Source organism: Bubalus kerabau, chromosome 9 (genome assembly GCF_029407905.1).
Source record: "Bubalus kerabau isolate K-KA32 ecotype Philippines breed swamp buffalo chromosome 9, PCC_UOA_SB_1v2, whole genome shotgun sequence".
Lineage (NCBI taxonomy): Eukaryota > Metazoa > Chordata > Mammalia > Artiodactyla > Bovidae > Bubalus > Bubalus kerabau.
The window spans coordinates 47,543,995-47,570,401 of NC_073632.1; the positions used below are offsets into that span (position 1 = coordinate 47,543,995).

Sequence of the window (26,407 nt, forward strand, 5' to 3'; positions counted from 1 at the left end):
CAAATGCTTAATGTAGAGGGTACTTGCTATTCAGTTATAGTTTTGATGAAAATCCAAAAGTGACATTTTCATATTTTAAGAACTTTTTTCCATTTTAGAGCATGTCAAAAAGAATATAGTAATTTGAATGCTCTATTTTTATTTCTAGAAACCAGCAAATATCCTAGTAATGGGAGAAGGTCCTGAGAGGGGGAGAGTCAAAATAGGTAGGTAATTATTTCTAAAATACCTTATTAAGAAACTAAAGTGACTGCAAAGATGGTTTCCCTTTTTAATACTCTTATTTAAGGAATTTTAAAATTAATTCCTCATAGTATTCATAGACAAGATGTTGGGAAATGTAGGTAGTTTATAAAATCCCTCAGATTTATTCCCAAAATAAGGTTCTATAATTCTAAGCTGAGGCCAGCAAAAATGCCTTCCCATCCAGTACTCCAGGCCTGTGTTTCTGCTCCTGTTACTGTAATGCTACTATTACACTCACCTGAAACACAATCCCGGGAATCTTACTTTTGTCTCAGCTTTACCAAATGTTGTTTCCCTGAGTCCATCCTTCCCACCCTGACCCTGATTTATACACACAGATCCTCCCAGACACCTCCCTGCCCTCCCCTCTCCCTGCTGCATGTCTTGTGCCAGGTACCAACATATCTTTTCCAAATGAATATATATGTGTATAGACTCTCACTTGCCAGTCTTAGATTAAGGCACTGGCAGAAGTCTTGTTTCTGTACTAAAAATTTCTCTGCAACCTTGAAAGTTCTAAAAGAAACTGGTATCATTTATACCTGTGACATACTTGGGGAGAAGATAAGCTGAGAAATGCTTTATTCTAATTTTATTTATTCAGTGTTCAGTGCTTTTAAGAAAGATTTTAAATTTTATCAAGCTGCTTTCTTTGCTATTAGAATTTATCATGCTAGAAATGATCCAGAATTGTGCTAGCTTTGCCTGCTGCAAATTCATTCTGTCCTGCCCCAACCAAGCGCGCCCTGCTGCCTGGTCTTCTGCTTCTTCCGTTAATTCACTAGCCCAGTTCCTGAAGAAGCTGTTCTAAACCAACTTTTCTTTCTTTAACCTCTACTCTGAGTTTGAGATTGAATCATAAAAAAATTCTGTTAAGAACCAGGTGGCTGCTTTCTTTCCCTCTCATCCCCTTTTCTACCCTTCCTCACTGGTTTCTGTTTCACCCTCACACTTTTATTGAGTACCAAGTTTTTGCTGGTCACTCGGGAAGTAAAGGATGGTCCTCCTGTGGGGGACACTAAAACGGACACTTTGGTATGCCATCTCATTTGTTTTACACAGCCACCCTCTGGTAGGTACTGCAGATAAGTAAAGCTGGATTTACAGAGGGGGCAGCTTACTCAGCCTTTCAAAGGAAGTCTGGGGTCTCTTTCACAAAACATTGCTGCCTAGTGATAGCAAAGCTATCTGGTGTGACCTGACTGACCACGTTTTGTCAGCACAGCTCTGCCTTTGAAGCAGCCTCAGAGAAAGTGTCTGTTTCTCCTCAGTCCTATCCCGTGCCCTTCTAGCTTCTAAATACCTTCCTGCTGTACTTTGGTCCTTCTAATTACAGTTTTTCCGTTCTTTCCTTCTCAAGTTTCTCCTCTTCACCTTTAAACACTCATAATCCAATTTTAACATAAAATTTCTCATATCCATTTTGTTTTCTTTACCATTTGTTTAATTTTTTCCCCTTGTTCCTCTACTTCTAAAATCATTTACATATTAGTTTCACGTACCCTAATCTGTTATTATGTTATTTTTTTTCTGACATCAATTCTGTTCCTCTATTGAAACTGCTGTCTACAAGGCTACCTCTGGTCTTTATCTTACCACGTCAGTAGCCTGTGTTTAGTTTCTGTTTTCCTTTTTACTGCCTTGTCATTTGTTCTTCTAGCTAGTCTGGTGGTGTGAGTGTCTTTACTTTGGTCTCTGTGACATCACATAATTCTGTTTTTCTATTACTTTTGCTGTGACTTCTGCATTTTATTCATTCTTATCTCTTATTCTTACTAACCTTCTGTTTCAAGACACCCTAGGCACTGGCTCGAGACATGGCCTTCCTCTACAGTTACTTCTTTAGGGAATTGATAAGTTATGGCCTTAAAATTTGGGGTTTTATGAAAATGATTTTAAGATCTGGATCTCAAATTCTGTTCTCTCACTCTAACTCTCTATTTGGATGTCTTGGTGGCAACCTATATTCCATTAATTCCAAACCAAATTACTCTCCAATGTTGTCATCATATTTATCTCAGTCTTCTCCTTAGTCTCCCAAGTAGCTCTGCTACTCAACATGAATTCTGCATTCTAGCCAGGCCTGTTAGTTGCCTTATTGTTAAGAATTTAGGATTATAATTCTGCCCAAGATTAGAGAGAAAGTCAGGGTTAAAAGTAAACAACAATTAGTATTAAAGGTCTGGTGGAGTTACAGTTAACCTAGTTGATTAAATTGTTTTTATATTTTGTTTTACTAGCACCTTATTTTTTTAAAACAGTAATGCTTTGATATCTATGCTTAACACTTTAATATAGTTCTCTTTTGATCGAAAGAAAAAGCATAGTAGTCTGACTGAAAAACACATTGTGCCCTCCCTGTATCAGAGGCTTCCGCTCCCAGCACCGGAGACCTGTGGGCCTTTCCTAAAATGCTCGTTGCCTTCTTTACTGTTCACAGTGGTTCCTCCTTCAGAAGCCAGCTCAAGTTCCACTTTCCATTTAGTCCACTTCTGCAAATGTTTATCAGACATTGTTCCAGATAAAACCATGGAGACATAACCTCTTCCTGCAATAAGACTCTTTGAGTCTAATAGAAACCAGTAGCAACTTTCCTTTTAGTCTTACAGTACTTACCCTTTTTATCTACTCTATCTATGAGTGAAAAGTCATCTCACCTTTATGTAAGCTCCTTGAATGTAGACGTTGCCTTCTGCTGCTTTTCTGTCATTTGATACTAATCAGCACCCACACCACAATTTTACTACCTCTGTTGAACTGAATAATTTAACTCATATCCAACTTTAGGAAAATAGGTGTTAGTAACATTTAGGCTAGTTACATTTAGTCTAAACTACTAATCATTTGAAAAATGGTTTGAAACTCCTTTGAAGTTCATACAATATATGGGAATTATTTTTAAGAGTATTTATTGTTTCTCTGGGCTTGATTTCATTTTTCAGTGAATTGATTGGCTTACATAAAGCTAAGAAGGTAGAGAATAAGGGGAGAAATATTGGCTTTAGCCTTTACTTAAAAATAGGAGCTTTTCAATGGAGGGAAGAGTATTCCATCATATTACTTTGCCATCAACAACAGTCAACATCTATTCAATATATAAAGCAGTGCTTTGAGGTAGGTGTAATATTGGTAGACTGGTTTTGACTATTTTTGTTTGCTATAGGGAATTTTGGTTTAAAAAGTGTAGGCATCAGCACAGGCATCCTTGGATAGCTTTATTTTTTAAGACCTATGTTCTCCGAAGCATTCTCAGAAAGTTCTGTAAATTATTCAAACTGTAAAGAAATAAAATCACTGTAAATTAAAAGTTGAATGCATTTCATAGCCTATTGGTTTTAGATTAAATGATACTCTATAGTTGCAACTTTAATGTACTGCTTGTGCACTGTATAATACACTAGGGACCATTATATAATCAAAATATACTGTATGTATTACCTATTTAAAATTATAGAGGCTTGTATTTGTGATTTTTTTTTTACCTTTGTGACGTGCAATTAGCATATGTATAATCTGTTGTATATCAGATCCATGGTTAAGAACATAGCTGCTAAATTATAACATGGTTTTTGCTTGAGTAGTGGCATTTTTACTTCCTATCCCTATGACTTTGGGCAAGTCATTGAACTGCTTTGGGCCTTAGATTCTTCATCACAGAAGTGGGGGTAGGGGGAGAATACTTATTAAACCAGCATTCTTATAAGGATTAAATGAAGCAATAAATGATGTATATGAAAATCATTTGTAAGCTCTGAAATGCTTTATAGATATGTTCTTTAGGAAATCTTAAGAAAATTAGATAGTAACCAGTACATTATTATATCAATAGTAATAATCTTTTTACTACTTTCGTATACCTCTAATATTTAAATTAGTTAGCTTTGGTATAGAGCTTTGTTAAATGCTGAGTTGTAACAAATTCTCTTACGTATTCTGTATATGTTCTTGAAAACATGTATGTGATGTTCTGGTAACTATACAACAGCTGGCTCTCTGGGGGAAAAAAAGTCACCCCAGTTTATAGCATGCACTGTTTTTTGTGATGTAAATACTCCCACCATAGCCAATTTCAAGCCACAAACATGACATTACTGAACACTGTGTTGGGAAGATACTTAAAATGGCTCTCCTGAGTCCATAAAAGCCAACTCCGGCACAGATTGAACTAAGATAGACTCAAGATTTTAGATATATAGGCATACAGAAGTCATAATCATGAAAACTTTTAGACTTTATTTTAAAAACACACACAAATATTATTCTGTCTCTGAAAGCCAGGAATCTGGAACCAGACCTGGATTTTTATTCTGACTCTCTACTTACTAGTTCTGTGACTTTGGACAAGGCAGAGTATCTCTAAACCCTCAGTCTCTTCATCCGTCAAATAGGCACAATAACAGTATCTCCCTCAGAAGGGGAGACCTGGTGCTGGTACAGACCACGGGTTGGAAAGGATTGCTTTGTAAGGTTAGTGGCTATTGTCATCATGGTTATAACAGCATGCCACACTGAGTTTTTATTAATTGATTTTATTTTTTAGCTGACATGGGCTTTGCCAGATTATTCAATTCTCCTCTAAAGCCACTAGCAGATTTGGATCCTGTAGTTGTGACTTTCTGGTATCGGGCTCCAGAACTTTTGCTTGGTGCAAGGCATTATACAAAGGCCATTGGTAAGTTAGTGTGAAATGATTTACTTGTAATTGGTAAGTATTATATCATTATTGTATGATACTGCATTTATGATAAATACTCAATGGCATAACAAAGCTGCCTTGTAAAGGCCACTTTGTATGGCTTTGTAAAAGTCCTGTTGTCATCTCTATGCCCAGATTTTATATTCTTGTAGCTCTAGATTTTCAGCTGTTTAGGAGAATATGATTCTTTTTTTTTTTAAAGAAAGCATTTTCTTTTTTTAATTATTTATTTTTAATTGGAAGGTAATTGCTTTACAATGTCGTGTTGGTTTCTGCTGTGCAACAGTGTGAATCAGCCATCAGTATACATGTATCTCCTCCCTCTTGGGCCTAAAAGAAAGCATTTGCTTTCAGAGAATACAAGTGTCTGATCTTGTTATGTTGCCTAGAAATGATAAAATGCAGATTTTGTTTTGCACCTACCTACTATTGATCAGAAGAACTGGAGAGAGGTTTAGAATTTTCTTCACAAAAAGAAAAACAGAAAAACTGAAATAGTGTAGTTACTGGAGGGAGCCCCTGCTATTTGGGAAAAAGTTAACCAGTCAGTCCTTTCCTAAGCAAGAAACAATATGACTAATCCTTTTCTCTTGCCATTATAGTTATCAGAATGGCAGTTTCTCCATTAAGGTAGGAAATAGAACCTGGGTAGACTAGCTGTGCTCAGCATCTTGCCATCTCACCAAGTGTAAACGCTGAACAAGAAAACCTGTTAAAAACACAATTTGTAGGATTTAAAGTCTGCTTCAGAACAGAGGCATCGGAGATTTCACTTCCTGGCCCTGTAGTGTCCTCACAGGGCCCAGCTGCCAACTGAGGGAGTCGGGAAGACAGAGCTGCCCTCAAACCTAGGTACTGCTTTAAAAGAGGTGAAAAGAGAAGACAGGGAGGGAGGAAGTGGGGCCATTAATGTGAAGGCCTAGTTCTATAAGGTACCTACATTTTGCTCACTGTGTTTCTTTAAAGTTTCCTTTTCTTGAATTCTGTTTACTTGTATTAGACTAATTTTGACTGCATTTAGCTCCTTTGGTCAAGTTCTATTTGATAAAGACACTTAAATTATAAAATTATTAAAAATAGACAAGCATAATCCTTTCTCTGTTAAGCTTATGAAAAATCTGAAAAGAACTATCAAAGAGTTATCAAGGAAGTTCTCACATTTGAAGAGATCAGACTCATAATTAACCTCTTCATGGGTAGAAACGGAAACAAAAATTAAAATATGGTAATGTCCTCATTCATCAGGAGGTCTGATTTCTACAAAACTTAGATACCCAGAACACGTTTATACTTCCTTTGTCTAGTGATTGAGACACTAGCACAGTGTGGAATCTTGTTAGTTCTTCACAAGTACTACTGAAGGATTTTGTTAAATTAGTGAAAAAGGCTATGAGTGGCCACAGCACCATAAGGAAAACCATATGTGTTTGATAGTAGAGGCATGTGAGACTGACCTCAGACCCATCCCCTGGCAGCTGAGCCTGTAGTAATAAGACCCCTGACCAGAGGCTGTCACCGTTACCAGCCAAGGGCAGTGGCAGCTGTCTTTGAAGTTGGGAGAACTTTTTTTGATACGAAAAGTAAATGGAAGGGATACAGCAGGGGTCCCCAACCTCTGGGCCGTGGACTGGCACCTCCTGTCAGATCAGTGGTGGCATTAGATTAGAAATAAAGTAAGCCAGAAAGAAAAACACCAATACAGTATAATAACACATATATATGGAATTTAGAAAGATGGTAACGATAACCCTGTATGTAAGACAGCAAAAGAGACACAGATGTATAGAACAGTCTTTTGGACTCAGGGAGAGGGCGAGGGTGGGATGATTTGGGAGAATGGCATTGAAACATGTATATTATCATATGTGAAACAAATCGCCAGTCCAGGTTCGATGCATGATACAGGCTGCTTGGGGCTGGTGCACTGGGATGACCCAGAGGGATGGGATGGGGAGGGAGGTGGGAGAGGGGTTCAGGATGGGGAACACGTGTATACCCATGGTGGATTCATGTCAATGTATGGCAAAACCAATACAATATTGTAAAGTAATTAGCCTCCAATTAAAATAAATTTATATTAAAAAAAAGAAAGTGCATAATAAATGTAACGCGCTTGGATTATCCCAACTCTGGTCCATGGAAAAATCGTCTTCCACAAAACTGATCCCTGGTGCCAAAAAGGTTGGGGACCGCTGGGAGAGAGCGGTTCTTAGAATAAGCCTGACTGTGTTTCCATTCCAGTGGGTGCGCTGAGGGGCTTTATTTTTGAGACATTTACCATTATGGTTGCTTCTTCTGGTATTAGTTCTCTCTCTTGAGAACAATAAAATCTAGACAATCTCAGAAGGTACCAGAGGCTAGGAAGGGGCCAAAAGTTAAGACAGAGAAAAGGGGAGTGCTAGCTGGGAGCAACAGTTGGTGCTTTAGAACAGGACTGGTGGTGAGATAACGCGGGGCACAGGGTGGGAGTACCGGATGTGATAACAGCAGAACCTCCCGTGCGCTGGGCTCTTACCTAGCACTGTGCAGTCTGTGTCAGAAGGGAGACTCGAGGAAGAGAAGGAAGACTCAACCAGAAACCTTGTTAAACAAAATGATGCCCCACCAAAGAATGTCTCACTTTGAGAGATTGCTAGCAAACCTGCAGCCTGTGTCTAACATGTCCCTCTGGTGATTCTGCTGTGTGTGGTCCCCACACTTTGAGAAGTATAGTTCTATGAATATTTTCTGATTAACTGCTCTACTGTTGTAATAAAAAGTAGATGTGAGTTTTGGAAATAAAGGTAATTGGGTATGAACTGGAAACCAACTATATTTCTAATTTCCTCAGGGTAAGGAGAACTGAAATTGAATTTTAACCAGCTTGTGACTTACTAGCTCAGTAAAAATGAGACTTAGCAATTAAAGATAAAAACCTAATCACTGATTTCTAATTTTAGTCATCCCAATTATTTATTCTGGATAGAAGTGAGGAAAAAAGTTAAGATAGAAAAATAATAATCCCCACATTCGTTAGCTTATATATTCATAGCAGACATAAATATACAGTTACTCATTCTTAGAATTCTGTGTACCTGGTTCATATCAGAAATGAGTATTATTTCTATTCAGAGCATATAAAAGAGAGTTTGATTTGGCATCAGTGAAAATTTATGAAATGAGATTTAACCCAGGAGGTGAGTGGTGGTGGTTGTGGTATGTGTGAGAGAGAGAGAGAGAGACACACACACACACACACACACACACACACACACAGGGAGTGGGGCAGGGGGAGGCAGGGAGGAGAGAGGAGAGGAAGAGAGAGAAAAGTGCAAGTCATTGATAAAGGAAAGAGCTGAGAAATGGGTATAGATGGTGCTGGAGCCAGGTGATCATTTAAAATTAGATGCTAATATGAGGCAAGACACCCTAGAATTTAATAATGCCTGCTACATTGAGGTTCCTCCTCTTAGCAGTTCTTCAGGAAATCTAGATACAGGCCCCTGTCCTTGATTAGAGGGCCAACCAGGAACTCTGTGGCCAGTAACATACAGTAGTTGTCTCCATTGACTGCATAGTAGAGGCAGCTGCAGGAAGACTTGGGACAGTCAGAGGCTGCCATATCAGGGCCAGGGGGACAGCCAACATGACATGGCAGAGAAAAAAATGACAAAGTAGACACTGAACAGTATTATTATTCTTGTTGGATCTTCATAATGAGGATGATTAAGTTATATTTTATAGCCTCTTAAGATGGCAGGTAATAACGTAATAAAAATGGTTATTGAAAGGATATATTCCCATTATCCGGAAGGCTAACTTGTGTGGAAGGAAACCATCCCTGAATGGAGTCAGATACATGAGACATTACTATATATGTAATAGTAGAATGTAGAATAGTAGAATGTGATTGCTATGTTTAGAAGACTTCTAAACACTGTACTTTTCTATGCTATCCCATAGTCTCTGTGTTATTAACTTTAAAAATACTAAGTGGGCAAGTATGAATATACATCTCACAAAAATTAGTTCACATGTACATTTGGCAAAGCATTATAAATATTACAGTCTTAGAATCTAGATTAAAACTATAGTTTTTCAATGTGTAAAATCCAAGTAGAATCATCTTTAACTGGTTATTTGAAGTAGTTAATAAAACTCTGAAAGATGCCTCAATGTATCTTGGCATGGTGGAGTTGGGGCAACATCTAAGTGAGTATGTTCAGATCACTTCTCTTTACTGGTGTCATGCAGTACTTGTATATACTTGTATTTATCAGCTTCTAGAAATGGCAGCCCACTCCAGTATTCTTGCCTAGAGAATCCTGTGGACAGAGGAGCCTGGTGGGCTGCCGTCTATGGGGTCACACAGAATCGGACATGACTGAAGCGACTTAGCATGCATGCATGTATTGGAGAAGGAAATGGCAACCCACTCCAATATTCTTGCCTGGAGAATCCCAGGGATGGAGGAGCCTGGTGGGCTGCCGTCTGTGAGGTCGTACAGAGTTGGACATGACTGAAGTGACTTAGCAGCAGCAGCAGATCTTACCACTTCTTGAAAAAACCGTAGGTGGTATCTTTCAGACAAAAGTTGAGTTTTTCCAAATTATTTTGTGTAATCTGTACCGTCTAGACCGACAACTCAAAAATTCTAGTCATTATGTATTTGATTGCTTTAAAGATATCACCATACCTGATCATATTATTTTATTCTATCACATCTTGAGTGTTATGCCTTGTATTAGATTATCAGTTGAATGCTTCAGCAATTAAATTATTAATAGTGGTTAGAAAGGCTTTTGCCTAAATGTAAAGAAAACTCATTGCTTGCTAAATTGAGTTCCCCAAGTTTATCTTGATCAAGAAATTTACAAGTAAATGTTTTTTATTTGACTTTCAGTCTGTTATGTGATGGTATAGCTGTGCTGTGTTCAGTCACTCAGTTGTGTCCAACTCTTTGTGACCGCATGGACTGTAGCTCTTCAAGCTCCTCTATCCATGAGGATTCTGCAAGCAAGAATACTGGAATGGGTTGCCATGCCCTCCTCCAGGAGATCTTTCCAACCCAGGGATCGAACCCAGGTCTCCCACATTGCAGGCAGATTCTTTACTGTCTGAGCCACCAGGGAAGCCCAATGATATAGCTATTTCATATCATATATGTTTTCTTAATATACTTACTGTATTCACTGAAAAGGTTTTTAAAATTTATTTGGGGGATTCTTTTCTTTTTAAAAGCTATACTTAATATGCAGTATTATATTAAGATATATGACATATATAATTTTTATATGTTGCAAAATAATCATCACAGTAAGTCCAGTTACCATCTCTCACCATTGTAAAGTTATTACAATACCATTGACTTTATTCCCTTTGTGTACATTTCATCCCTGTAACATCCTTGGAAGTTTGTACCTCTTAAGCTCTTTTACCTATTTCATCCATCTGCCTACCTTGAAAAATATTTTTATATGTAGGTTGTGATTATACCAAGAAATTATAACCAAAGAAATACAATAAATGTGTACAAAAAGTTGTTTTTCTTCCTTCATAGATATATGGGCAATAGGTTGCATATTTGCTGAACTGTTGACTTCAGAACCTATTTTTCACTGTCGTCAGGAAGATATAAAAACAAGCAATCCTTTTCATCATGATCAACTAGACCGAATATTTAGTGTCATGGGATTTCCTGCAGGTAATTTATTTATTTATTTTATTTTTTTCAAAATAATACTTGAGTCATATTTCAAAAACATTCTTTTTGAAAAGGATATTTTAAGTATTTTTATGTATATTTTTAAGCTAAAATAACTAGATTTTTGATAAGTGACATTATTTCCTGTAACAACATTCAATATTTTATTTTGCCTAAGATAAAGACTGGGAAGATATTAGAAAGATGCCAGAATACCCAACACTTCAGAAAGACTTTAGAAGAACAACGTAAGTAATACCATATTACATACAAGTAACATCCAGTGGGAATGTTTAAATTAATCCTTTTAAAAACCAGATAGATTATTGTTTAAACCAGAAACTTAGATGTTAGTATATTAATTATGTTTATGGATTTAAAGAAGATATTTCAAATGTTGTTAATGTATATGCCAGGCTCAGGCATATATTTATTTAAAAACTTTTAATAATTTAAGGGTCAATAGACAGTTTAAAAGTCTCTTCTGTTTAGCTTGGAAAGGGGCTCAGTTCAAGGCCTTAATGGTAGTTTTGTCTTTATCTGTGTCATGAGTTGTGTCTGAAATGCTGGGCTAGGCAACCAGCAAGGGTGGCAGGAGGAAGAACACATGGCTAGGATCTGAGTAAAACCAACTGGTGGGATGTCTATGCTGAGTGGAAATGAGAGGAGTTTGTTATAAATATGAGCACCTAGAGGAAAAGGTGGAAGAGAGTCTCATTTGGGAAACGTAACAGAACAATTTCAGGACAGGAATGGCTTGTAGGAACAGAAGCAGACATGATAAAGCAGCAGCGAATGGCACTGATCATTTGGGGCCTCTCTTTCACACAGTCCTAGGTAGGGGTCCTTGCCTCCATGCAGCTCCTAAAGAGAGCGCTGACATTGCTCAGGTGTCTGAATTGGGCTCTCTTCTCACCCTAGACATTTCCCTGGACAGTCTCTGTGATTTTGATGGCTACAGCGCACCAGTTATGCTGGTGGCTCCCAATTTATACATTCTACTCTGCCTTCCTTTCCAAGTTTCAGACCCATGTATCTAACTGCTTTTTGGAATCCCAAATTGAGTGTCCCATAAATACTTCAAAATACGTGTCCCAAACTGAGCTCATCATCCGTCCTCCTAAACTTTTCCTCCCACTATATTCCTTATCTTAGGAAATGGCACCATGATTTACCTAATTGTTCAAGCCAAAGACCTTAAAGATGTCCCTGATCCTTCTCCTCTCTCACTGTCTTCCATTTTATCCCCTAGTGTCCAAACGATTAGCAAATCTAGTAAATTCTTTGTTTCAATATCCTTCAGATCTCTGTATTTCTCTCCATCTACCCTGCCACTATTATAGACCAGACTACCACCCTCTCTCTCACCTGGGATCCTGCACTGGCCTCATAAGTGGTATTTCTACCTTCAGTTTTCATTCTGACTCACTGCCTGTTCTGCAGTCATTGCCAAAAGCACATCTGAGCATGTCAGTCTTCACGTTGTTTTCAGTTTTTAAATGTGGCTTACAAAAGCCTGGGCATCACCAAATTTATCTCCTAAACCTCTGTCCACTTTGTACTCTGTGGGCTGCACATCATAAATTTCTTTAAGATCCTCAAAACCCCTGAGCTTTCTTGGACCCCTGGATTTTTACACATGCTGTTCCCTCAGGATATATTGATACCATCCTCCCCACCCATTTCATCAGATAACTCCTGTTTATCCTTTCTATCCTGATGCGGTCTCCCCTTGCCCTTCTAGTCAGGTGCTCCCCCTCTGCACTCCTGTGGCATATCCTGAGCTGCTTCTCTCAGCACACATCACTTTGCTCGACAGTTGGCTTTTGAACACTTATCTGCCTTTCCCTCTAGAATATGGATCGTGCCCATTTTAGGCACCATTAGAGGCATCTCCAGGGCCTAGTATATGGTGCATGTTCATTAGTTACTTGTCAAATGGGTATTAAATGAAAGTGGTTCAAGTAATTGAAGATAAGCTGGTAATATAAAAGAGAAAATTAATTAAGACACAACATTTTATCTTAGTATTTAAAGGCCAAAGGAAGAGTTTTACATAAAATGATAGTATTTACAATAACCAGAAATAACAGGAGAGAAATTTAGAAAGATAAATGACATTTAGTTAAAAATTAACAGAAAAAGATAAGAGCCCATACTTTCTAAGCAAACAATTTTATCCACATAAAAGCTGCCTACTAATACATAACACAAAAAGGAATTTATTAAAAATTAGCTAAATATAATGCAGTTTACATACAAGTCACTAAAGTATAATAAAAAATTCCAGATAATATTATTTCAAATGACATTAGAAAGTAAACAAATAACTTGTTTTCATTATATTAGATAAAAAGAACCAAAAAAATTACTCTTGATGTGAATTGTGAAGGGTAACAACAGAATTTTTTCTGTAATCTTTCCAAAGTGTCAGCTCTTGTTAGCTCATTAGAAGGCAAGGTGAGAACAGAATTAAAAGGAAATAAGTTGACTTTAAAAATTGAATGTTTGAATAAACATGCTGATAAAATGCTTTATAATGTATATAGAGAGTTTGAAAATTGTTCAGCTCCTAAACTGTAGTAAATCTAGAAGAGGATAATATAGAAAATGACAATTTATCTTATTTGTAATATTAGGAAAAATAAGAAACCACAACGGGAATCGAGCAATAGGATTTTTCAACTTCAAGACCTTTTATATTATGATAGGAACAACCTTAGGATCGGGAGTTAAGTCAAGAAATCAGTTGATTCAACATAAAGACCAAAGCTATGTTGACGGACTCCATTTAAACGAAACCTTAAAGTTTTGTTTAACCATCACTAAACTTAATGGTTACCTTGCCAATAAAAATATTCCTGGTATTGGAGGAAAATAATTTTTAAGTTAATATACATGGCAAAGATTTTCTTAAAAAATACCTGGTGTTGGCAAGGGCATAATAAAATGGGCATCCTTACTTATAGCTACTGGGGAGAATGAATGCTTCTCAGACATTAAGGTATCCACAGATCACCTGGAGACCTTGTTAAAGATTCTGATTCAGAATCCGGAATAGGGCCTGAGTACCTGCATTCCTAGTGCAGGCTTTCCGCTGCCCATGCTGCTGGTCTGAGGGCCAGGTTCATGTAGCAAGTTCTAGAGCACACAAAAATGGCTTTGGCATGTACTTACCCTTTGACCTAATAATTCTAAGACTTTATCCTGAAAAAGCATCAAAGCAGCCACACATAGTTAAGATGAGGCACCTAAAGGCTTTCATAGAGGTTAACTGCCCAAGATCACACAACTGGTAAAGGACTGAGTCAGGGTCTGGGAGGGGCCTCTGATTCTCACCTGCCATGCAGTCCTGTCCCCCTGAATGTGTACCAAATTTACCTACAAGGATCTGCACTTTCTAACTGTTGTGAAACAAGCATCATTAGTAACAGTAGAAAATGTTCAACCAGTACAAATAATAAGCTTAAAGAGCGTTTGGCAAGAGAAAATGCTTATAAAACAACATTAAGTAAGAAAAGGACAACTTATGTATACTATGATTCCAATTTTATAAAAACAAATACTTCTTTATGTGTATATATATGTATGCACAGAAAAAATGCCAAAGGAAAATTATCAAATCTTGATGCTAGAGTTTTTTAAATTGCTTCATAGCTTGATTATGAGTGTTTTCAATTTTTTCTATTATACTTTTTTATATTCTCTAAATTTTCTACCATAAACATATATTACCTGTTTCTTGAACTTTTAAATTTGAAATATTTCATATGTAGGAAAGAATATACATGATGAAAATATGTAGTCTATTTAGAATAATAAAATGAATACCCATTTACTCACCCCTCAGCCTGAGCAGTTGATATCCTGATATAGAATATGTACATAGGAAGGAATTGCTGGATCATAGGATAGTCACATTTTCAGCTCTAATGGTTAATGCATTATTATTTTCCAAAGTAATTCTAACAGTATAAACTCTTACATGCAATGTGTAACAATTCTTATTTCTTTTTTTACACATTTACCAACATTTGGTTTTGTGTTCCTTTTTAATCAGGAAAAAAACCCCCAAAACAATGGCTTAAATGAATACATACCTCATAGGAAAACCAACCTTGGAACCTTCCATTAAAAGATGTCAATTGTGTGAATGTCCTCAATAGTGTGTGGATGTCATGTCTTTGCAGGTACGCCAACAGCAGCCTCATAAAGTACATGGAGAAACACAAGGTCAAGCCTGACAGCAAAGTATTCCTTTTGGTAGGTGCATCTCTCCAGAGTGGGAAGGTGTCCTTAGCACAGCTCTCACCCCACCCCACTTACCGTGAAATTGTCCCAGCTCTTCCTCCTCTTCAGGAAAAAAGAAACTGGTGGATGTTGGGGCAAAATTAAATCTTTTTCCTTTGAGACATCACCCTTGACTTTTAGCCTTGTTTCCAGTGGTTTACCAGTAAGGAAAAAAAAATTCTAAAACGGCTTTACTGCTAATCATTTCTGTCAGTTTCACATAAATGTGTGTAGTGTATTAATAAACTGGCGCTTGATGTTAATTCTGTTAGACATTAACACAGTCAGAACATTCACCTGGAAGCAAACTTTCATGTGCTGTCAATTTCTTATGTGTTATTCTAGCTTCAGAAACTCCTCACGATGGATCCAACCAAGAGAATTACCTCCGAGCAGGCTCTGCAGGACCCCTATTTCCAGGAGGACCCCTTGCCGACATTAGAGTATGTGCCCTTCCTTTTCTGTGCACTTGGCTCCAGGTTGAGGGTGTGCGGTGGCGGCTAAAGGCAAGGGAAGCACTTGTTACTCGAGCCTTTTATTTCCTTGGTTAATACCACCTCAGGGAAAAACTAGTCGAGAGGTCCTGTATTTTGAAACAGGCAAAGCTGTAAAGAGGTGTGAATGAAAACAAGTTTACGGAATGGTCATTAATCAGTTTTATAGACAAAAACTAAAGCTGAGAACAGATGGGACTTTTATTATAGATCGGTCAGCCAGAACAGTTTACACCAAACCAGTAGGGAACTGAGCTTTTAAAATTCTGTGTCTCTGCTGCATTATTATACCTCTCCATTTCCGCATCCTTATTATACCCACAGATATAAATTGTGCTTGGACTTACTGATATTAGAGGTACAGCTTTTCTTGAGAAAAAAATTACTTTCATTGTTGAAGCAAATACACAGTCACCTCTTTTTAGTGCTGATGAAGTGTGTGTGGAGAAATTTCTGCATTACATATGTCAACTAGCTAAACGCAGTTTTAAGATTTGTTATTGAAAGTGGCAGTTCTGCTAGTGTAAAACTTAGATGACAAATTGTTCTTTTCTTATTGCTTAAATTGCATTGAGAGGCATACCAGCCACAGATGAAGAGTAGGAAATAAGAAAAAAAAAAGTGGAATTTTAAATGCACAAGGTCAATCATATTATAGATTTTAGGTCATGACATGTATTTTTTTTTCCTTCAATGATTTGTAGTGTGTTTGCTGGCTGCCAGATTCCATACCCCAAACGAGAATTCCTTAATGAAGATGAACCTGAAGAAAAAGGTGACAAGGTATAAATTGCACTTAGGGAAGGATAAATGTAGTCATTCCTATATATTTAACTGCATTTTATTTAATTGTGTATTTACTTGATTGTACTCTGCAGTTTGAAATGCGCATTCACAGATAAATGAACTTCCTGATTTGTTTTACAGTCTATTTTATTCCCCGATTCTTGATTCTTGCTTTTGTTTGTTCAGTGTCATTGCCATCATTTTATGCAGGCTGCTTTTAAAGCATCACGCTATGCTTTGCTTTGATTGTACTGACTCCTCCCCACATGGCCCTTCTTTTTCCAAATTGACTGAAAAGACTGTTAGAGCTGTTTTAAGGAGTTGCTCTTTCCTCTGGGCCTGTGTCTTCAGTGGGATGTCTGTCCCTGACAAGGAGGATTACTGTGCAATCTAAATGAACTTCAGAGAACGAGTCCTCTTTGGGGCTCTGTACTCACCTGTGGGGGTGCTGTAGTCCCTGGCTGCTCCATTGTCCAGGCATGCCAGTCACTTTGGTGTCCCACATAGGTTTCTCCCCAGGTTGGCTGACAGTCTCATATGCATATCCTACAATGACAGGCGTGGTTTCATTCCATACCAAGCTTGCCTTTTTTTTCTCTTTTCATAAGAACCAGCAACAGCAGCAGAACCAACATCAGCAGCCCACAGCCCCTCCACAGCAGGCGGCTGCCCCCCCGCAGGCACCCCCACAGCAGCAGAACAGCACCCAGACCAACGGGACTGCAGGAGGTGCAGGGGCCGGGCCGGCCGGAGCAGGGCTGCAGCACAGCCAGGACTCCGGCCTTAACCAGGTGCCTCCCAACAAGAAACCGCGGCTGGGGCCTTCAGGCACAAACTCGGGCGGGCCTGTTATGCCCTCAGATTATCAGGTACTGCCCCTCAATGTTGTACTTTTTCATGTTGACATACCGTCGGAAAACAGAATGCAACTGAGCAAATTTTAAAGGTCTCATTGGCTGCATTCGGTGATTCATGTATCAGGTAGCAGCTCATATAGCATATAGAAAAAGGCTCTGAAGAGCTGTACAAGATGAAAGACTTCTGGACTTCTATAGGTAGAAGGAGGTGGGACCGGATGTTACTTTAGCAGAGAGCTGATCATGTCAGGCAAGGGCACCTTCCTCTGGGGACCGCAGGAGTCTACCAGGTAGATTACTTCTCAAGTGCTGAGCAGAGATTGCAGACCGACTGGGGAAGAGTACATTCTGGGAGGGGCTGAAACTGCAGTTAGGTTAGGTATTAAGTCTCAGTTTGGTTACATGGGCTTAACACAAATGACTCCGTTTTGAGTCTGTTGTCTCTTTTTTTAGCAATACATTTTATGAAATGTTAAGTATACATATGGGCTTTCCAGGTAGCTCAGTGGTAAAGAATCCGCTTGCCAAACAAGAGATGCAGGTTCCATCCTTGGGTCGTGAAGATTCTCCTAGAGAAGGAAATGACAGCCTACTCCAGTATTCTTGCTGGGAAAATCCCATGAACAGAGGAGTCTGGTGAGCTGCAGTCCATGGGGGTCACCAAGAGTCAGACATGACTGAGTGACTAGAGAACAACAATACTTAAATAGATCCTTTTAGAAATAAGCAGTACTTAACTCTAAAGTTTGATTTTACAGTTCTAATCTTTCTAGGGCATTATATGAAAAATGAAGATTTTTGTCATTTCATGTAATTGCAAGATATTTTGTTTCTTGTTTATCTTACAACCCTGAGGAGGGAAGGTGAGGTAGGCAGCTCCTCCTCAACATTTCTCATTTTACCCTTCCATCTGTCTGTCGGGTTTGGGTCAGAAAAAGACCCCTAGATAAGCAGTTGAAAGGGAGAGGAATGGTGCCTTACTGTGAACAAAGCAAGCAGCACACTTTAGAAGGATTTGCTATCACTGGGCGGAAGTAATCAGTACATCGCCACATGACAGAAGAGAGAGGGACAAAGACTTGTCAGGAATAACTGTTAAATCTCACAAGAAATAAAATTTTGAGACAAGAAAATACATTTGTTGAGATTCAAACAAAAACTACAATTGTATTACCATTCAAGAAATTAAAGGAAGAAACCCTAAGGATTGATGTTTGGAGAGACAGGTAAAAATACGGGTGAAAACCGTAGGGAATCTTGGGGAAAAAAAAAAGTTTTCAAGGTAGTAACAAACTTAAGATCTAAGAAGGGAAACAAAAAACTTTAAAAAAAGGTTTAGAACCACAGTCCCTCAGGGAACTGGTGGAGAAGGAGCATGTAGGAGAGAGATAATAGAAAACAAAACCACAGGCAATGAAGACATAAACTCACTGATTAGGAACTGGAAACCAGAGAAACGCTAACAAGAAAGACATAATAAATAGCTGTTTAAACTGGCTTTACATTTTGAATATCTCAACGCAGCTACTTTGAAAACTTCTCTTGGAAGATTCCCTGTAAGCAGCAGAGTATATAATAGCACTTCCACTGGTTCCAATTAAACTAATCAAGGCATCAGTTTGGTCTGCAAAGCAGCTTGCTATTTGGGTAGTTGTCACGAACGTATTTGAATTTTACTATACAGTCAGCTTTGCCCTAACATTAGTTTATTCCTATTGTATTATATGAGCAACAAACCTCTATCATGTGCTAGTGCATCTTGGTGTCTCTGATTATGTTATATTAGACTGATTATAGTCAGTCATGGACAGATTACTTAACTGTATTTACTCCTTTCAAATCTAGGAGTTCTTCAAATGTTTTTCTTTGTCCATACTGAGCTGTCTACTTAAAAATAAACCAGCATATCTGTGACATGGATCGCTTTCTCAGCTCTTTAGTTGGAAAGAGACCTCTTTGCAGCTCTCATAGTATCAGCACTGCTGCTGCTGCTAAGTCGCTTCAGTCGTGTCCGACTCTGTGCAACCCCACAGATGGCAGCCCACCAGGCTCCTCTGTCCCTGGGATTCTCCAGGCAAGAATACTGGAGTGGGTTGCCATTTCCTTCTCCAATGCATGCATACATGCTAAGTCACTTCATTCATGTCCGACTCTTTCCGACGCTATGGACAGCAACCCACCAGGCTCCTCTGTCCACGGGATTCTCTAGGCAAGAATACTGGAGTGGGTTGCCATTTCCTTCTCCCACATTTGTTCTTTATCCAGTATGGAGGAGCTATTGTGCAGAGTCTAATCTGCTAAAGTAAAAGCAGTCATAGGCAGCCTAACAACTGTAGGCCTTGTGAATGGAAAGAACATTTTTTTTTTCCATAGTAAACTTACAATAAATGTTGTTAGGATTTGTCAAGGCTTCTTACAACAATACGACTAAGAGTTGTGTAACAAAGGAAGGAATTAAGTGGCATTATTTTTAACCAAAACTATCTTATTGCCCTGTTTTCTTGGACCAGATGTTACAAGTCCAGTTTGGCTGCCTCTCGTGCACTGAGTGGGACAGCCTTGCTGATTTGTCCTTCATTAAACCCGCCAATGCCACCTCAAGGTCATTTACATTTTAAACTCCAAGTAATAGCTTTATTGGGCTTCCCTGGTGGTTCAGATGGTAAAGAATCTGCCTGCAATGCAGGAGACCTGGGTTTGATCCCTTGGTTGGGAAGATCTCCTGGAAGAGGGCATGGCAATCCACTCCAGTATTCTTGCTTGGGAAATCCTACAGGCAGAGGAGCCTGGCGGGCTACAGTCCGTGGGGTCGCAAAGAGTCAGATACGACTGAGCGACTAACACTTTCACAATAGCTTTATTACATAGGATCTTGTCATGCTTTGCTCACAGGAAGAACCAGTCTTATGGGCAGAGCCAAAGACACAGCTGCAGTTAACAAGCACTGCTTATAGTTAACCAACCACTATATTCTATTTCTATAGATGAATTTTTCTTTTACATATTTTTCCATATTTGCCCTTGATACCATGAAGATGAATGTTTCATTTAAGGTAATAAGAATACACTGAATTGAAATACATTTGTCGTAGCCTTCTCGAGGAAATTTTCACATACAATTTTTTTTTTTTAATTCTAAATGTTATCTGAAGTTGATTTTTAAAAAAGCACCTATTTGCTGCTACCTTGTCTTGCTTTGTCAGGTAGGTGGTGCTGCTGAGGCTACTCTAGCCTCTACCTGAGGAAACTCTTTTCTAAAAATGATTTCTTAGTCACAGCTTTGTTATTTATAATGAGAAAATTAACAGCACATCAGTATACATTATGAACACCACCGGATCAAAATGCCAAATTGATTCTTCCTGTTTGCAAATCTCAGTTATGCAAAGAATCTCTAACCAGAATTAGTCAACGTCAATTTCCCCTCTACCTCTCATTGCCCATGTAGCTTATCTTCCAAAGACATCCAGCCATCTTTCGTGCATGCCAGAACAGTGGTAGCAGGCTATGAGGTGAAATCAGCAAAACATACTGACACATGGAATTAGCTGTCAGCTACCATGGGTCAGAACCCACAGCCCTCTGTGTCCTATTGCGATGAACATCTTGAGCTGCTCTCGTACCCCATAGGTCATCCCCTTTTCCTGTTTCCTCTCCTAGCACTCCAGCTCGCGCCTGAATTACCAAAGCAGCGTCCAGGGATCCTCTCAGTCCCAGAGCACACTAGGCTACTCCTCCTCGTCTCAGCAGAGCACACAGTACCACCCATCTCACCAGGCCCACCGCTACTGACCGGCCACAGCCCAGAGCACAGACTCCAGCAATATGATGTCTGCATTGAAGAGAACCAAAAATGCAAGCTCTGATGCTGCCAGCCACTTAGGAGGAGAACTATTTACGGAGCATTTTGCAAGACTGACTGATGTCTCTTCTTTAGTGACTTAAAGAAGATTTTTGTGAAGTTTCCCCAACAGCCTTTCCCTGCATGTGTTCCATTGTGACTTCTCTGATAAAGCGTCTGATCTAATCCCAGCACTTAACTTCTGTAACCTTCAGCATCTTTGGGAAGGATTTCCTGGTGCACCTTTCTCATGCTGTAGCAATCGCTATGATTTATCTTTTCAAAGCTCTTTTATTAGGATTTTAATGTTTTGGAAACAAGACTCCAGTGGTGTATAGTTTTATACTTCATGAACTGATCTAGCAACACAGGTAAATATGCACCTTTTAAAGCACTACGTGGTTTTCACAGAATCTAACTCTTTTGTTCATGGAAATCTTAAACAGGAACTGTTACTGTCCCAAAGTACCTTACTATTACATTTTTATTTATCTAGTTTCAGGGAAGGTCTAGTAAAAAGACAAGTGGTGGGACAGTGGGAACCTGCAACCAAAAACAGCCTAGATCTTTGCAGTTACTATGCTGTATGCTATGAAGAACTAAAACATGTGGTAATTTTTATATAATCCTTCATATGGAACTTAGTTCCCAGAATCATCTTATTCTGAATAGTATTCAGTAATTAAGAATGATAATTTTAAACTTCATGTAGCTTAAGTCTACTTTAAAAAGGGTTTGAAGAGCTTTGATGAAATACAGTCCTCTGGTGACCCACACCAGAAAACTGAAGAGAGTATTAGCTGCACTTGGATTTCTTTAAGAGTAATGCTGATCAAAGGATGTATTGCTTCCCTTTGAAGGAAAAGCTTTTCTTGTGTATTGTACATATAGTTGGCTTCTCTAAAGAACTGTTGGTTTCTTCACATCTGGGTCAGCTTGAGTAACTTTCTTACATAATCAAGGGTACTCAAATAGAAGCCTGCAAATTAATCTGCTTTTAAAACAAAAAGCAGTGTTCTCCATTCGTATTTGTGTTAGACATAGAGTGACTATTTTTAAAGCATGTTAAAAGTTTAGGTTTTGTTCATGTTTCAAGTATGTATGATGTATGCATAATTTTGCTGTTATTACTGAAACTTAATTCTATCAAGAATCTTTTCATTGCACTGAATGCTTGCTTTTGCCCCTAGGAGAAAACTTAACAATTGTGCCTAAACTATGGGCAGATAGTATACGACTATATTATCTAAGTACATATTTACATTTCTATGATCTATGAATTAGAGGCTGAGTTTGCTCTTAGCCAGTGAGTTCTTTCTTGGCCAGCATAAGGAAGCTCCCCAGAGTCCCACAGAAATGTAAAGACTTGAGAGCTTCCCTCGTAATGTAAGGGGCAAGAAATTTGTGTTCTTCTAAATGCTACTAGCAGCACCAGCCTTGCTTTAATGTTTTCTTGAGCTAGAAGAAATAGCTGATCACTGTTATATGCAAGTTATATGCATTTTTTTACTCTTCCTTGTGAACTTATCTACCTGGTTATCTACTCTGGGTCCATACACAAGTAAAATAAGATTTTAGACAGAAGCCAGTATACATTTTGCACTATTGATGTGATACTGTAGCCAGCAAGGACCTTCCTGATCTCAGCATAATAATGCTTATTAATAACAAAGACTGTGTAGGGACGCTGATATGAACACTGAAGATGAAACAGTTGACATGTTCCACTGGAAGGAATTTGATTGTCTCCATGGTGATTTACTGCTTCCGCTGTTAAAAATGAGAAATTAGTAGCCCTCTGCATAATGTAGCTACCTGTGAGAAGTTCTGTCCTGGGCCCTGAAGCCTCAGTGTCATCAGATCCTCACGGTACCTCCCCCTGTGCCCAGCATCATGCTGGGGGAGATGGGAAGGGCAAGACATACTTCCTGTCCTTGAAGAGCTCATGACTGAGTCCATGACAGGAAGCGTTCCTGGGATGACAGGCTTATAAATGAAACCATCTTAGAACATGAGGTCTCTTCGTCTACTTCTAAACCCTCTTGAAGAGAGTTATTATCCCAAATTTTGCCCTATAATAAACAAGTATCATAGAGAGGTGTCTTTGTTTATCTACCTTCAAGAAAGCCAACAATTACATATCACCACAGGCATTAATATATATTTGAAATGTTTACAGCAGCCTTTCAACAACAATTAGGTGGCCCTTGTAGGCAGAACATACTCAACTAAGTTGAGTTTGTAGGAAATTACAGTGAAAAGAGAAGCTCTGTTCCTGCCCTTGAGCGGGGCATACATATAGTAAAAGACAAACCCAAATATGTGCGTGAATCAAAATATCATGCCCTTTAATACACTTTGATATAAGTCCTTGTGATATGTGTTTAAGTGATCACAGGACTACCCTGCTTTCTTTGCATGTAGTGAATTTTAGTGGCAGAACTGATACAGAAACTGGTGGGGACTTTATCAGTTGTTCCCAGCGTTCTTCACACAGGGTCTAGCCAGACCTGCCCATTACACACGTGGCTCTTTCTGGTCACTGCACTCGTACTGGCGCTTTCCTCCTGTGGTCTTGCCTCAGAGTTGTGATGCCCACTGGTGCCCATTACCCTTTGAAATAATTTTGGTTCACAATTTCCTTTTCCTTGTAAAGGAGAACAAAGCCTTTAACATAGGCATGGGCCCTAAAACTGTGGGCCCTTGAAGGAAACCTGTGAAGATTTTTGAGGTTAAAATTGACTTTCGTGTTCCCCAAATAACCACATTCCTCTTCAAAAATTTATTACGATCGGTGTCCCCTAAGAATGCAGGGTGACCATCCAAACCAAGGGGAAGTTACTGAAAGGAAGGGAGGAATCAAAGCAAAGGTTTTCTGCATTTCATATTACAAATCAGTTTTTGAGTTAGCTTTTTGGTAAGGTGTGTATCTAGGAAAAAGTATTCTCGAGTTTCAGGACAGCTGAGCTCACAGGTAAGGCAGCCTGGCGGCAGGACGGACACTATGAGGCTGAAACAATCCTTAAGATGAAGCAGATCATGCAGGAACATACAAAAGCCAAGGACATGTATATTTTTATATCTGTGTGGTTTTAAAACTTTAGTACTTAGAATTTTGGCCTTCTGCACTACTCTTTTGCTCTTGTAAACACAATTTACATTTAAGAATGGAAAGGGATGACATTTACTTACGTGCTCACTGCCTCATTCCTGAAGAAGCAACTGCTAGTTGTATGCCTCTGTAATGATGCTCTTTTCTCTGCTGAAGAGGAGAGAAAAAATAGTTGGACAATAAGACTTGTAGCTTAATCTGCTTGGAATGCTTGTATGTGACAAACTGTACAATGAAGGAACCGTCTATGAGAATTAGAAATGCTAACCTCTGTAATGGTATCTTTCTGGGGAATGGAGAAAGGCAGTGAAACGGCAGACTAAAGGAAGCTTGAAGGATTCAAGTATAAATAATATTTTATATAAAACATAGCTGTTTAGGTTTCCTTAATCTTCAAGAATAGTCACAAATATCATAAGGCAAAGTTCATTGTTTTAGGGTTTTTTAAAAATGTGTTGTACCTAAGGCCATACTTACTCTTCTATGCTATCACTGCGAAGGAGTGATATGTATGTATTATATGAAAAAAAATCCTTAATGCACTGTTATCTCCTAAATATTTAGTAAATTAATACTATTTAATTTTTTTAAAAATTTGTCTGTGTAGACACTAAAAGTATTACACAAAATCTGGACTGAAGATGTCCTTTTTAACAACAATTTAAAGTACTTTTTATATATGTTATGTAGTATAACCTTTCTAAACTGCCTAGTTTGTATTTCCCATAATTCCTCTATGTGAAGTGTACCTGTTCTTGTCTCTCTCTTCAGCCATTTTTCTGCACGCATCCCTGTTTGTACGACTTTAGACATGACTGTGTATGCTTTGCACACACACTGTGAGGTGTGCATTGAAAGCCGGCTGCCCCCAGCGGGGCCTGCTCCCCGGGGTGCAGGACAAGCTTGCAGCTTTGGAGCCAAGTGTTTCTCGCTTTTGAGTTTTCCTGACATCCTTCTTGAAATGACTGTTAGAAATGAATTACATTGCATTTATTTTATATTCTTGGTTGTAATAAAATTTAATTGACTTTGTGTCACTGTGGATTTTTTAAGTGTAGGAAAAACTCTTGTTACAACAAGTTTTAGTGTTAAAATCTGATGTATGTGCCTCGAAGCTTTTCATATTACACTTGTCCTGCAGAGATGCAGAGTCTCCCTGTGAGCTGCAGTATGTTATCTTATTTACGATGCTTATGATGTCACAAAACCAAAGAGGCAAGGCTTGCAAATACCTCAGAAGCAAAATGAGTTTTTTAAACATCTCTAGGGGAGATACCCTTTTCTTTTTTTTTTTTTTAAATGAAATTTAGAAAGATGTTTTAGAAAAAGCAAATAGCGTTTTGTGGGAAGATGGCCCTGGAAGTTTCTTTTCTGAGGACATTATGTTGTGCCTGGCTGCCCCTCCTACAGTTTACCTGATGAATCGTCTGTGGTTATTCCAATGGTTAAAGGCATCGTGGAGTGAACTGAAGAATGTTTAAATGACATAAGCATTCAACATAAAACCTGAACTCTGGGACTTCCTTGGTAGTCCAGTGGATAAGATTCCATGCTCCCAATGTAGGGGGCCTGGGTTTGACCCCTAGTTGGAGAACAAAGATCCCACACGCCACAACTAAGCCTGTGAACCACAACAAAGATCCAGTGCAGTCGAAATAATACATTTTTTAAAAAAAATATCACTCTATTTAAAATAGATATTGCTTCACCACTTGACACAGACTCTATATTTAACACTGTGACACACAGGGTCGAGCTTCTCTTGGGGAAGTTTTTGACCACAGCTGCCTTGCTAACCAGCCACCTGGGTAAGAGAAAGCGGATGACTGTGCAAACCCCTTATCACTCCTGGGAAACAGCTCGAAGGTATCGGCTATCTCCCTAGCCAACTGTAAGTTCTTTGTGGACAAGGTCTGGGTTTTATTCTTTCACTCCCAGCACCTGGCATGATGCCCAACACAGCAGATAATATGGTGAGTCCTTAGCATCAGCTTTGTTCATTGACATACGATTCCTTGATACGCCATATTTGTGTATGGACAGGGAGAGGAACCTATATATTTTTGTTCTGTGAATAAGGAAAAGGCATTTCTTTTTTATTTATTTGTTGTTGAGGTATAGTTGAAGTATGATATAAGTTTCAGGTGTACCACACACAGTGAATCATAATTTTTAAAGGTTATAGTCCATTTATAGTTATTATAGTGACTTATTTCCTGTGTTATACAGTATATCCTTATAGCTTGTTTATTTTATACAGAGTAGTTTATATCTCTTAATCCCCTACTCCTATCATGCCCTTCCCCCGTCTCTCTCCTTTCCCCACTGTTAACCACTAGTTCTCTGTATCTGTGAGTCAGTTTCTTTTTTTTTTAACATTCACTAGTGTGTTGTATTTTTTA

The 26,407-nt window shown here is 38.6% G+C and overlaps 1 protein-coding gene and 1 long non-coding RNA gene across 9 annotated transcripts in view; one reads left to right on the plus strand and one right to left on the minus strand.

Annotated features, from left to right (window-relative positions):
* CDK19 (cyclin dependent kinase 19) overlaps positions 1–25,037 on the plus strand; it is a 173,371-nt gene extending 148,334 nt beyond the window's left edge. For all 7 annotated transcript variants that reach the window (XM_055535187.1, XM_055535188.1, XM_055535191.1 and 4 more), the window contains 9 exons: positions 149–206; positions 4,787–4,918; positions 10,482–10,625; positions 10,804–10,873; positions 14,816–14,888; positions 15,261–15,358; positions 16,114–16,192; positions 16,804–17,064; positions 20,713–25,037. In XM_055535187.1, the coding sequence (XP_055391162.1) occupies positions 149–206; positions 4,787–4,918; positions 10,482–10,625; positions 10,804–10,873; positions 14,816–14,888; positions 15,261–15,358; positions 16,114–16,192; positions 16,804–17,064; positions 20,713–20,844 (1,047 nt within the window). In that variant the 3' untranslated portion in view covers positions 20,845–25,037. The remainder of the gene's footprint in view (positions 1–148; positions 207–4,786; positions 4,919–10,481; positions 10,626–10,803; positions 10,874–14,815; positions 14,889–15,260; positions 15,359–16,113; positions 16,193–16,803; positions 17,065–20,712) is intronic.
* The window catches only part of LOC129619814 (uncharacterized), a 95,197-nt gene continuing 84,726 nt past the window's right edge, over positions 15,937–26,407 (minus strand). For both annotated transcript variants that reach the window (XR_008698166.1, XR_008698165.1), the window contains 3 exons: positions 24,086–24,155; positions 16,633–16,741; positions 15,937–16,172 (listed from right to left, as the gene is read on the minus strand). This is a non-coding gene — a long non-coding RNA (uncharacterized LOC129619814). The remainder of the gene's footprint in view (positions 16,173–16,632; positions 16,742–24,085; positions 24,156–26,407) is intronic.